The sequence below is a fragment of the Macaca mulatta genome, chromosome 14 (assembly GCF_049350105.2).
Source record: "Macaca mulatta isolate MMU2019108-1 chromosome 14, T2T-MMU8v2.0, whole genome shotgun sequence".
NCBI classification, from domain to species: Eukaryota; Metazoa; Chordata; class Mammalia; order Primates; family Cercopithecidae; genus Macaca; species Macaca mulatta.
Window position 1 is genome coordinate 74,535,434 of NC_133419.1, and position 13,327 is coordinate 74,548,760.

Below are 13,327 nucleotides of genomic sequence, written 5' to 3' on the forward strand. Positions count from 1 at the left end.
TTTCTTCTTTTTTTCTTTTTTTGGAGACAGAGTCTTGCTCTGTCGCCCAGGCTGGAGTGCAGTGACGCCATCTCGGCTCACTGCAAGCTCTGCCTCCTGGGTTCACGCCATTCTCCTGCCTCAGCCTCCCAAGTAGCTGGGACTACAGGTGCCTGCCACCATGCCCGGCTAATTCTTTGCATTTTTAGTAGAGATGGGGTTCCACCGTGTTAGCCAGTATGGTCTCGGTCTCCTCGTGATCCAACCGCTTTAGCCTCCCAAAGTGCTGGGATTACAGGCGTGAGCCACTGCGCCCAGTCCATGTTGTCTACTTCCTCTTGAGATAGTTTAGGAATCTGTCCATTTCATCTAAGTCGTTGACTTTATTGTCGTACAATTGTTCATGGTATTTCTTTACCATCTGTTTTATTTGTATACAGTTGGTATTAATGTCCCTGCTTTAATTTCTAATGCTAGTATTAATAATTTGAATCTACCCCTCCCTGGGAACACAGTCCACCAACTAGTAACTAAGGGAAGAGGGGGCCCTAAAGTCTTGCCTGCCTTAGCCTGGAGTGGGGTTTCTATTTCTGTGAGTTCGGAGGGATAGGGAGAGATATCTTGGTTCAAATACCAACATGAAAGCTCATGTGCTTCATTTCAGGGAAATTTACTTTTATAATTCCTTTCTCTCCTTTTTTCTTTCATCTTCTTTTTAGAATTCCCATAATTTGGACATTGAACCTCCTTAAAATATCCTCAATTTTATATTTTTTTTTTCCGATTTTCCAACTCCATTCTTTTTGTTGAACTTTCTGGGATTTTTCCTCATCTTTCTCTTCCAAATTTTGCATTAAATATTGTTCTCTGTTTACATGTTGAAGCATTCCTCAAACATCTACAAATTGTGGCTATCTGTTCATATTAAAAGTCAGGCACTGAAATGCTGACCGGAAGTGTCATATTCCAGTTGGGAGTGGGAGAAAACTTGTTGACTGGTTGGTTTCATTATAAAATAATTGGGCAGAGCTAGACCATTTTGTTGAGTAATCTCTAATGGTTGGTATCTGTACTTCTTTTCTCTTGAGCTAGACGGTTTCTCAGCAAAATATCAATCTCCTGCTTGGGAGGTGATGTGGCTGTCAGTGTTCTAGGAGTCAAGAGGTAATGGGGATCAGAGGTAGGAGGGGTGTTCATCATTCCATATGCAGACTTTAATTTAGTCTCCATTTCCTTGGTATGGTCCTCACCACTACCTTCAGTTTGCTTGACAGCCTTGCATCTAAGGATCAGTTTGTAACCTCTATATATTAAACTGCTTGTCTTTCACTGGGCAGGGTAATGTCAGTCTTCTGGCTCTGGGGATGGGAGATGGTATTATAATAATAATATCTAACATTTATTGAGAGGTCATTCTGTAAGATGTTTACAGGAATTAATTCACTGAGTCCACACTACATATCACTGAAGTAGGTTATATCCTTTTTATAGGTGAGGAAACTGTAGTAGAAGGTGGTTAAGTAACTTACATAATGTTTTACAACTACTGAGTGGCAGAGTTCAGGTTCAAATACAGGCAATCTGGTTTGAGGTTCTCTTTCAATTAATCTCTATTCTATACTGTCTGTCCAGATCTTGGAGAGGGGAAAGAAGGATCTAATTGCTCCTATTTATTTTTTCTTAACCAGTCCTCATTTTTAGCCTCAAACTCAGATATTGCTTTGGTGTTTCTAATTCCTGCAGTAGTCTTTTTGGGCTACTGCAATCAAACTGTTGGTCCTCTAACCTCAAACATACAGACTTCTCTATTTTGCTAGGTCAGTTACCTTTGTTCACCTGTTTTCTAGCTTCCAAAATTTTATTGACATCTTTCTTTTGCTGTCACCTCCCCTTTTGGTTCTTGTGAGTTTATGCCTTTTCTACTCTTTCATTATCATTTTGTTGAGGTTTATTTTATTTTGAGGCAGGGTCTTGTTCTGTTGCCCAGGCTGGAGTGCAGTGGCATGATCTGGGCTCACTGTAACCTCTGCCTCCTGGGCTCAAGCAATTCTCCCACCTGAACTTCCCCAGTAGCTGGGACTACAGGCGTGTACCACCACGCCAAGCAATTTTGCATTTTTTTGTGGAGACAGGGTTTCCCTATGTTACCCAGGCTGGTCTTGACCTCCTGGGCTCAAGCAATTTGCCTGCCTCAGACACCCAAAATGCTGGGTGTACAGGTGTGAGCCACCATGCCTGGCAAAGAATGGGGATAAAAGTTTTAACTTTTATTCTTACTTTCATTCTACCATACTCTCTCTGGGTGATCTTGTCCACTCCAAAACTTTCGGTTATTACAGAGTAGCTAACAAATCTCCAATTTTTATCTTTGGGCTAGTCCTCTCTCTTGGGCTTCAGCTCTATATATCCAAGTGCCTACAACTCAAGTTTAACAGATTTACATGCTCAAACTTGAACTTGGCCTTATGCCTGCTTAAGGATTTTCAATAATTTCAATCATTATGATCCATGAAGTCACTAGGGCAAAAACCCTAGGGATCATGTTTTACTCTTTGCCCTCTTTCTACAACTAATAAGTAATCAAATTCTGTCATTTCAACCTTTAATGTCTTACCTCTCCCCTTCTGCCAGGGAGAAAAAAACCCCCACATGATTTCCCATCTCTTCTATCCAATGCTTTTCCGTACTGTTGTGACAGTGATCTTCTGCTCAAAACATTTTGATGTTCACACAATTTTTAAGGTCCAGATTCATTAACACAATAATCAAAGTCTGGCTTCCACTTACCTTTTCCATTATACCTCTACTCACTCTACTCATTCCTACCATTAGCATACGATGAGTATGTAGTGTTGTCACTTCCCTGTAATAGAAGTCTAAATTTCAAGTCAAACTAATTGGAGGTTTTTTATTTTCTTTTTTTTTGAGATGGAGTCTCACTCCTTCTATCATCCAGGCTGGAGTGCGGTAGCATGATCTCAGCTCATTGCAACCTCCACCTCCAGGGTTCAAGCAGTTCTCCTGCCTCAGCCTCCTGAGTAGCTGCACCACCATGCCTGGCTCATTTTTGTACTTTTAGTAGAGACAGGGTTTCACCCTATTGGCCAGGCTGGTCTCAAACTCCCCAACTCAGGTGATCTGCCAACCTTAGCCTCCCAAAGTGTGGGGATTGTAGGTGTGAGCTTTTGGAGCCTTTGAAACACATGCTCTCCCATAACCTTTAAAACTTCGGCACATACTGCTTTTAACCACTATGCCCTATTAACTTTCCAAGACATGAATGTAGACAGTATCTTTTATATAAGAGACAATAAATAGATGAGTCTGGTTGGAGGGCACGTGTTATTCATAATGTTAACAGAAACAGCTACCAACAGTAAAAATACTATGTGTTGGCCAGGCACTGTGGTTCATGCCTGTAATCCCAGCACTTTGGGAGGCTGAAGCGAGCAGATCACTTGAGGTTAAGAGTTCGAGACCAGCCTGGACAACATGGTGAAACCCTATCTCTACTAAAAATACAAAAATTAGTCAAGTGTGGTGGTGCATCTCTGTAGTACCAGCTACTTGGGAGGCAGAGGCAGGATAATCACTTGAACCCGGGAGGTGGAGGTTGCAGTGAGCCAAGATTGTGCCACTGCACTCCAGCCTGGGCGACAGAGTGAGACTCCGTTTCAAAAAAACCAAAAAACAGGCTGGGCGCGGTAGCTCAAGCCTGTAATCCCAGCACTTTGGGAGGCCGAGACGGGCGGATCACGAGGTCAGGAGATCGAGACCATCCTGGCTAACACGGTGAAACCCTGTCTCTACTAAAAAATACAAAAAACTAGCCGGGTGAGGTGGTGGGCGCCTGTAGTCCTAGCTACTCGGGAGGCTGAGGCAGGATAATGGCGTAAACCCGGGAGGCGGAGCTTGCAGTGAGCTGAGATCCGGCCATTGCACTCCAGCCTGGGTGACACAGCGAGACTCCGTCTCAACAACAACAACAACAAAAAAAACCCAAAAAAAAAACCCCTCAAAATATTATGTGTCAAGCATTGTGCTACTCTTTTATGTACATCATTTTTAATACTTACAACAATTTTGCAAGGTTAGGTACAATTCCAATTTTACCAATGCCTCTGAAGTTCAGAGATACCTGCTTAAGGCCACAAAGCTAATTAGAGATGAACGTCGAATTTCCACTTGTATCTGTTTAAAATCCATGCCTTTTCATCATACCATGTTAACACTGGTGTTGGGGAAAGAGTTGGGAGGTAAGAATGGTGAGGTAGAATGGGATCATTCTGTAAGTGAAGCCAAAAGTAAAGGGCTAAAGTTTGGAGTTTTATTTAGTAGGCAATGAGTGATCATTTAAGCAACAGGGAAGGGTTTGGTTAGTCTAAGGACATGTTACTTTAGGAAGATAAATCCGATAACATTGTATACTATGAATTGGAGGAAAAGTTTAAAAGGAAGAAAGCCAGTTAATAGTGCTTACCTGCCTAATAGCAGCTGTATAGCTCTGGTATCAGCTTTTGTGTCATGTCTCCAAAATGTATTCTCAGTTGAAGGGAGGAGGTGATCTTCAATGTGGTCTTTAAATTGATTCCTAGAAAAGGCTCTGATTCTAAGGTGTGGAAAAATACTTTTTCACTGAGTGGCTAACAGATGGAAAAAATCTAAATCATAATCACTTTGTACATGCAGCTGGTCTGACTCAGAAAATTTAATGTACTTTAGACTTAACTGCCTTAAATAAAACTTTACACTTTGCAAAGCTCTTTCCTACAGTAGAATCCCATCTCATTTCTGTGAGGTAGGGAGAGAAGATCCCCATTTTACATCCAAGGATACCAGTTCAGAGAGAGTAAAGAATTTACCCATTTACATACGCTGCAAGTGCCAGTGCTAGGATAAGATCTTCAGTATCTTAACTCCTAGTGTAGGCTTCTTTCCCACCACATCAGGAATTATTTGATAAGCGTTTCCAAGATTATCCAGTCCATAACTTGACAAAAACACAGGTTAACAACTATTAAGAAATGAACTGTTAGGGTTCTGTCTATCCTGTAACTTACTGTGTTGATGCTCTAAGAGAATCTTCATTAATAGGAGGATGAACTTGGTCCAACAACACGCTGGTCTCTGGGCTTGATTTCATTGCAGAAATCACCATGGCATTACGCAGTTTATTGCCTTGTTCTAACAGAGCTGAAGAGGGTAAATGTAGAAAACAGAAAAACCCAAAATGCAGCAGAAACATTTGGAATATTCAGGGCATTTCCTTTTATCATGGGACTCACCAGTGTGTACTGTAATAGTTTACTCATCTGCCTTCCCCATTAGCTTGAGAATTCCTTGAGGACATTTACTCAAAAGAGATGTTTACTGAGCTTCTACTGTGCACTGTTTTAGATGCTGGCATTATAACAATGAATGAAGTCTCCATTCCGGAGACTGACCTCTTGTGGGGTTGTTATATCCATGCACTGACTCTTCCGACTGGTGTTTGTACCTAATAAGGTTAGTAATGTTTATATATTTTTTGTATCCAGATACCAAATTTATACTTCTATGGATGAAGAAAAGAGCGCTAAAAAGCTTCCACAACTCAAACAGCAGGTTAATGGAAAAGTCAGAATAAAACCTGAGTTTTCAGACTTTCTGATAGGTAAAATTTACCCCGTTCCTTAAGGGGTCCCACAACAATAACAGCACCAGAAATGAGAGAAAACATTTATTGAATGTTTACCACATGCAAGGCACTATTCTAAATATTTTAACATGTATTACTCATTTAATCCTCCCAATAGTCCTCTGAGATATGTACTACGACTTCTTTTGTTTTCCAGATAAAAAACTGAGGCAGACATAACAAAGGATGAGTTCATGTCTTTTGTAGGGACATGGATGAAGCTGGAAACCATCATTCTCAGCAAACTATCGCAAGGACCAAAAGCCAAACACCGCATGTTCTCACTCATAGGTGGGAATTGAACAATGAGAACACTTGGACACAGGAAGGGGAACATCACACACCGGGGCCTGTCATGGGGAGGGGGGAAGGAGGGAGGGATAGCATTAGGAGATATACCTAATGTAAATGACGAGTTAATGGGTGTAGCACACCAACATGGCACATGTATACATAGGTAACAAACCTGCACGTTGTGCACATGTACCCTAGAACTTAAAATATAAAAAAAGAAAAAAAAATTGAGGCAGAGAGTAGGTAACTTGGCCAAGTTGCACACATAATACGTCTATAACCAGATGATTCCACATCCTATGCTTTTAACTGCTATACTATCTATGACCCTACTTAGTTCTTAGGTTTCTTTTTAAAAGCTGAGTGCTAGCCGGGCAGGGCAGCATGTGCCCATGGTCCCAGTGACTTGGGAGGCTGAGGCAGGAGGATTGCTTGAGTCAGGAAGACGGCTTGAGTCCACGAGTTTGAGGGGATAGTGTGCTATGATCACACCTATCAATAGTCACAGTGTTCCAGCCTGGGCAACATAGTGAGACCCTGTTTCTAAATAAAAACAAATACAGTAAAAAAGCTCAGGCCCAATAGTATTATTCCAACAGATACAGGAGGTCTTATTATTTTCTTGAGGTTCCACAGGCACTTAGAAAGTGCCTAACTCCCAGTCTAATTTTATAATTTCTAAAAATAAAATACGATGGTTAGGCCAAGAAAAAAAACAAGTCAAAAATATCCATAGTCTTATTCATTATTTACATATTTTTAGAGACAGGGTCTTGCTCTGTTGCCCTAGCTGAAATGCAGTGGTACAATCATAGTTCACTAAAGCCTTGAACTTCCAGGCTCAAGCAATCCTCCCACCTCAGCCTCCCAAGTAGCTAGGACTATAGGTGCATACCACCATGCCTGGTTTGTTTTTAACTTTTTTGTACAGATGGTATCTTGCTATGTTGCCCAGGCTGGTCTTGAACTCTTGGCCTCAAGCTATCCTCCTGCCCTTGCCTCCCAAAGTCCATAAACATCAAAACATCTAATATTTGTTACTGTAAAGAAGTCAAAATATACCTTAAAAACTTAAAAAAAAATCAAAAATCTTAAATATCATATGTTCAATGTATGATGTGGCAATACAACTAAACTAAAAAATAAAGATCACTCACTATGATAGACAGAATTGTAAGATGGCTACCCCAAGGTCCCCAGTGCCTCATATACTCATACCTTGTCCTAGTAATTCAAACACTTGTCTAGGTATTACTATGAAAGGATTTTGCAGATGTAATTATTTAAAACAAATTTTTTTTTTTTTTTTGAGACAAGGTCTCCCTCTGTTACCCAGGCTGGAGCGCAGTAGCATGATCACGACTCACTGGAGCCTCGACCTCCCAGGCTCAAGTGATCCTCCCACCACAACCTCCCAAAGTGCTGGGATTATAGGCATGAGCTGGCTTGCCCGGACTTGCAGATATAATCAATGCTTACCTTAAGACAGGAAGATTATCTTGGTAGGCAGAACCTAATCATATTAACCTTTTAAAGTAGATTTTTCTCTGGCTGGTTAAAGGATATGTATGATAGTCAGAGACGTGAAGTAGGAGAAGAATCTAATGTATCATTGCTATTTTGAAAATGGAGAAGGACAGTATCCTGCTGTGTAGTTAGTGTTTCATAAATAATAGCTGGTTGACTGATACAGCCTTGTCCCCTCGTTTCTGGTAGTGTATTAGCACATCAAAGACCAGAAAAATCATTAGGTTGACGTATTTGTCGTGTCCCTCCCACGACCTCAGTTCTATGCTTACTAAAGTGGCCCACTTAATCTTGTGGTTGGAAGGGACCTTTGAAGATCTTATCCAGTGCAACCGGAGTCCACTTTCCCAGGGAAATTATACCAGGAACAGGAAACTCAAGACTGTATGCTCTCACTTATAAATGGGAGCTAAAAACTGGGTACTCAGGGATAAAAAGACGGCAACAATAGAAACTGGAGACCACTAGAGGGGGAGGGAAGACAGGTGCAAGGGCTGAAAAACTATTGGATGCTACGCTTAGTACCTGGGTGACAGGATCATTGATACCCCAATTCTTGGCACCATGCAATATAACCAGGTAACAAACCTGCATATATACCCTCTGAATCTAAAATAAAATTGAAAAATAAAAAAGATCTTATCCAGCTATGTACCTGATAATTTAACCCCATCTGTAAAAGTCACATCAGAAGGTTATCTAGCCCACACCTGACCATTTACAGAGATGTGGTCCCTCTCTCATTTGTGCACAAGTCAGACTACTAACTCAGACTGAGTCAAAATCTATCTTGTTTTATCTGTAAATCCACAGATCCTAGTAACTCTTATTGAAGAGATTGCACATTGACAGCCCATGGGTTGTGCATGGCATATTCTGCTTGGCTTGAACAGCTGGCCAGCAAAGTCTTGATTTAAAAAGCAAAAGCAAAACAAAACAAAACAGGCCTAGGTAAACAATGAAACTAGAGTCAGATGAAGCATAGGACTTTGCCTTAAAGTCTGAGACAATAATAAATGAGAGCTGCCCCCTTTGATAGCACAGGAGCTTCCTAAGTCTGAGCTTGTGTCTTCATTTTAAAATGGGGATAATACCTACCTCACATGACTTTTATAAGATTATGTATATAAAACACTTGGCATAGTAGCTAGTGCATAATTAGTGCTCAATAAGTGGCAGCTGTTTTCTCCAGGCTATCTCTTGCTGGTCCTTTTACCAGTCTGGTTACTCTCCTTAGAAGGAACATATCTCCTTTCAGAACACATGGACACAGGGAGGGGAACATCATACACCAGGGCCTGTCAGGGGGTGGGGGGCTATGGGAGAGATAGTATTAGGAGAAATACCTAATGTAGGTGATGGGTTGATGGGTGTAACAAAACTGCACATTCTGTACATGTACCCCGGAACTTAAAGTATAATAATAAAAAAAAATAATAAAAGTTAAAAAAAAAAAAGAAGGAACACATCTCCTTTCCTTTAGATCTTTAATGTTACCTTCTTTTTTCTCTTTGCTTTTTTTTTTTTAGAGATGAGATCTTGCTACATTGTCCAGGCTGGACTTGAACTCCTGGGCTCAAGTGATCCTTTTACCTCAGCCTCCTGAGTAGCTTAATGTTATCTTGTTAATGAGGTCTTCCTTTGCCAACCTATGTAAAACTAACATCCCCTTCTCTCACCTTCCTGGCTTGATGTATCGCCATTGCCATGATCACCAGGTAACACATGGTTATTTATTTAGTCTATCATTTGTCTTCCAATCAATATAAAACCCATACAGCGGGAGTTTATATCTTTTTTCTTTTTAACTACTGTAGCCCTGATGCCTAGAAGAGCACCAGTCATCTGGTAATGCTGAATAGATAACTGCTTATTGAGTCAACAAATATCTTTCTTAAAGTCTGGTGCCCGGGTCTATACAAATGAGCTGACAAGTGCTGAGTACAGTGGGTTCATTTTCTTTCTTGTTAACGCAGTCTTTGCATTAAAGACTAAAATTAATAGTTTATAATCTTGGAGTATACATACATACATATATATATATATATACTTTTAAATATATATATTTTTTCTTTTTTTTTTTTTTTTGAGACAGAGTCTCACTCTGTTGCCCAGGCTGGAGTGCAGTGGTGTGATTGTGGGTCACAAGAACCTCTGCCTCCTGGGTTCAAGTGATTTTCCTGCCTCAGCCTCTCGAGTAGCTGGGACTATAGGCGCCTACTATCACACCTGGCTAAGTTTTGTATTTTTAGTAGAGACAGGGTTTCACCATGTTGGCCGGGCTAGTTTCGAACTCCTGACTTCAAGTGATCTGCCCGCCTCAGCCTCCGAAAGTGTTGGGATTATAGGCGTGAGCCAACGCGCCCGGCCTGTATATTTTTTAGAGTAGGGAATCTAAGACATTTCAGTTGAAAAAATATAAACAAAATGTTTTTGTTCTTTTACAAAATGTGCTTAATTATGTAACCACATAGTTCTGATGCTACAGATATTTTAATTTTGGAAATTTTACTTGTAGGGATGTAGACAAATTCCTGTTATGATCTTGAGGTCAAAGAGATACATGGTTGAACATTACAGTGTAATGTTAAGTCAATTGCTTTTATTATACCACTCCTTAACATGAGGTAATCTAATTCTGTTCCTGTTTGCTTTTTTATTTCTGTCTAAGCCCTTATAAGGGTAAACTGTCTCCTTTCTTCTTCTATTTGGCCACAAGTCATTATTTAATTCCCAGGATGAAGATTAGCAGTTGTATACTGAATGTTCTCACTAAGACTAAGTTTTCAGAATGTGAAATGGATTTGGTACTAGTCTCCATACAGTGGGATAAATAAATGCTGATGATGAGACAAAAACCTTACTTGCCTTGAATTATTTTGGACAAAATAAGGACTAACCCTTTTCTATGATAAAGGTTTTCCCTTCATATCCAATTCCTTTTAAATGATTCCTTTGCCAAACCTGCAATTTTATGCACCGAGTAATTATTTAAAAATACCCTGGTGGTTTAATACGGCTGTCTTTAAATGGTGCAAGATGCTGGACTCTAGCAAGACTGCCTGTTTTTATTTGACTTAGTTCAAACAAGAGTCTTGGTTCTCTTTGTAGGCTGGCTAACAAGTAGAGCAATCCCAATAAACGTAGTTTAGTCTGACTCAGTTCACAAATAAATACATACCTGAAAGAAGATCCTTGGTAGGGGGGTTGTTTGAAGAAAGAATGCATGAGTCACTGTGACTCTTGGCAACTGTTCTAATTTGAGGCTGGAATTCAGAACTGCTCAGAAGGGACATCTGCTTCCGTGGAGCTCTGCCTTTCAGAGTTACAGACTCTAAACTCTGTCCTGAATTAAGATGGTGCTGTAGTCCAAAGGAAGAATCCTTTATTGTATCAGGGTTCTCTGCAAAGTATACATGGTCTTTTCCCCTGTTTTTTTTTTAAAAAAGGAGAACATCAGCAATATATAATCTATTATGGTAACATTCTATTTTGTCAGAGACAGAAAGTAGACCAGCGGTTTTGGCAAGGTAGTTTGGACCTCAAAAGGGGTGACTTATTTGCAATGCAACTTTGTAAATCTCTTTTTCATCTCCCAAATTATAGAAGTAACAGATGCTTTACCTACAGTTAGGGAGTCATAGCTTAAGCGAGACAATAAAACGAAGAGCTCAGCAGAGCCTGACACAAAGCAAATGCTTCATAAATAATTACTTAAAATAAAAACCTGATTCTTATTCCATTCTGTTTCACAGAATAGCTCCCTTTCCCTCTTTTCCCTCATGAACATCTGTCCTGCATCTGGATATCATTTTGTCATTTATTTGTATGTTGGCTTCATTGTGAGTGGCTTCATTGTGAGATTGTGAGTAGTCCTCGAAAACAGAAATTATGTCTTACTTATTTCTAGGCCCAGCACCTAGTATCAAACCAGGACCAGAGCGAGGGCTTCACAGTTATCGGCTAAATGAGGACTGTGCCTCTCTCTGCTGTTAATCTTTTACTCAACCATAAATGAAAGACAGAAATCACAAGTACAGTGGAGTTAACTGACAGATTGACTGGTATTAGGTGTGGTAATTACCTCGGAGTGGTTGATCTACTGCTGTTGGCTCCCAACTCTTTTCCATCAATTTTGATGGTATGTATGTCGCGGGGCCTTGATGGAACCTGAAACTGGGTACTGCTGGGTTCAGTATTCTCTCTGAATCCCTGCTTAGATAAAAGCACGTTTTCTGTCATGTCAGTGGTAGGAAGTGGATGGTAGCTGTCGTAAGTTTCTGACAGAGGCTCCAGAGCAAGTGAGACCTAAGAGAGACACATAGTATACGAGAAATTTTCTTCAGCATTAATTAACTAAAGACTCCCCTGCTTAATATTAATTAATGTCCCCCATTCCTTACAAGATTAATGTCCCCCATTAATTATCTAAATTCCTGCCTACCTCAGAAGCTTCATCTCTTACTAAGCTTCCTTCCTTCATCCCTCTGTTCCAATAGACCAATTACTTATGATTCTAAATATACCTTATATTTCATTGCTTTATGCCTTTGTACATACAATTTTCCCCAGTATTCCTTCTTTATGTCTAAGTAGAGATGCCATGTCCACTGCCTTCTTCCTGTTTCTACTTACTCTGTATCTATCCATTAGTATAATTACCATTTACTGAACCTTTTACTACAGGCCAGGAACTGTGCTAAATTCCTCATATAGAGAAGCTAATGTGATTCTATAACGCCATCAGGAAAGTATATTACCTTAATTCGAAGATTTTTTTTTTAAGCAAAGATTTAGAGAAGGTACTTGTAACCTTTCGTTCATCATCCTGATTAGATTATGCATTCCTTGAAGGCACTAGCTATCTTCTTCATTTTTCTATCGACTAATTAGCAGAGTGCCTGTATACATAGTATGCAAGTCTAATATGCCTAATAATGCCTAATGGTCTGATGAATAAAAGAAGGACATAACATTTTCTGCATTTTTATTATTGGTTGCTTGGGAAAAATAAGGTCTAGTTCTATGCTGGAGATGAAGAGGGGTGAGGAGGGAGGACAACTAAGATGCAAAGGTAATTACTTTAAGTTTCCTTATCATTTCCTTCCTGTGAGTTCAAGTTCTTTGTGAAAAGGCTTTCTAGTCCTCTGAAAAGCCCAATGGAGAAACGTCTAATGGAGGAATGAAAAGTAAAATGGAGTTTTAAAGCAAAACCTTAAGGAAGAAAGTAAAGGATATACTCCAAAAGAAAAGAATAGCAATATTGAAAGTTCAGTTTCAATGACAAAGAAAGCAGAAGGAATTGTTTAAGCAGCCAAAGACTGTCAAATAATGAATGCCCTAACACAAAAATGAAAAATTGCAGTTAGATGTTTTACGATGTCTCTGGGAAGGTCAATGAAATATTTTATCCAGAAGAACTGCCAAGGCACAAACTCAATAAAATATGCCTGGGTCTTGATGAGAATTCTGTTCATGAACCATAACATAAAGTCCTTCAAGTCTATTCATCACGAAGATCTTTGTACAAAGACAAATGACAGCAATGCAGCAGGACGAATACTCTGTGCAGTGATCACTGTAACAGCATCACATAAAATTCTGGTTGCTCAAACATAAATGTCAGGAAGTGTTCCCTTACCATTCATCACTTGCCAAAGACTGCCTCTGCATTCTAGAAACAAAGGAGACACTGAGGATAAAGGTAGTGTTCCTGGCCTTAACAATGAGCTGCTAACTGGCCACAGAGTTTGCTTTAACTCATTGGCCTGTACTACCATTGGACCTTGAATAAAGAGTCAGAGAAAGTCCAGGCGCTTGCCACGCTCATCTTACAATCAAAACACAGGG

The 13,327-nt window shown here is 40.0% G+C and overlaps 1 protein-coding gene and 1 long non-coding RNA gene across 9 annotated transcripts in view; both read right to left on the minus strand.

Moving 5' to 3' along the window:
* C2CD3 (C2 domain containing 3 centriole elongation regulator) overlaps nucleotides 1-13,327 on the minus strand; it is a 155,202-nt gene that overhangs the window by 109,973 nt on the left and 31,902 nt on the right. For 7 of the 8 annotated variants that reach the window (XR_013404127.1, XR_013404125.1, XR_013404124.1 and 4 more), the window contains exons 4-7: nucleotides 11,562-11,785; nucleotides 10,659-10,906; nucleotides 5,040-5,172; nucleotides 4,460-4,588 (exon numbers count right to left, since the gene is read on the minus strand). Coding sequence is in view for 4 of the 8 variants with exons in the window: in XM_077963779.1 (XP_077819905.1) it covers nucleotides 4,460-4,588; nucleotides 5,040-5,172; nucleotides 10,659-10,906; nucleotides 11,562-11,785 (734 nt within the window). In the remaining 4 variants the exon portion in view is untranslated. Of the gene's footprint in view, nucleotides 1-4,459; nucleotides 4,589-5,039; nucleotides 5,173-10,658; nucleotides 10,907-11,561; nucleotides 11,786-13,327 lie in introns of those variants that run through there. The other variant, XM_015115190.3, reaches the window with a different exon arrangement.
* LOC144334373 (uncharacterized) lies at nucleotides 743-3,716 on the minus strand. Its single transcript, XR_013404133.1, has 3 exons — nucleotides 3,573-3,716; nucleotides 2,529-3,076; nucleotides 743-1,955 (listed from the first exon to the last, which is right to left on the minus strand). It is a non-coding gene; the product is annotated as an uncharacterized LOC144334373 (long non-coding RNA).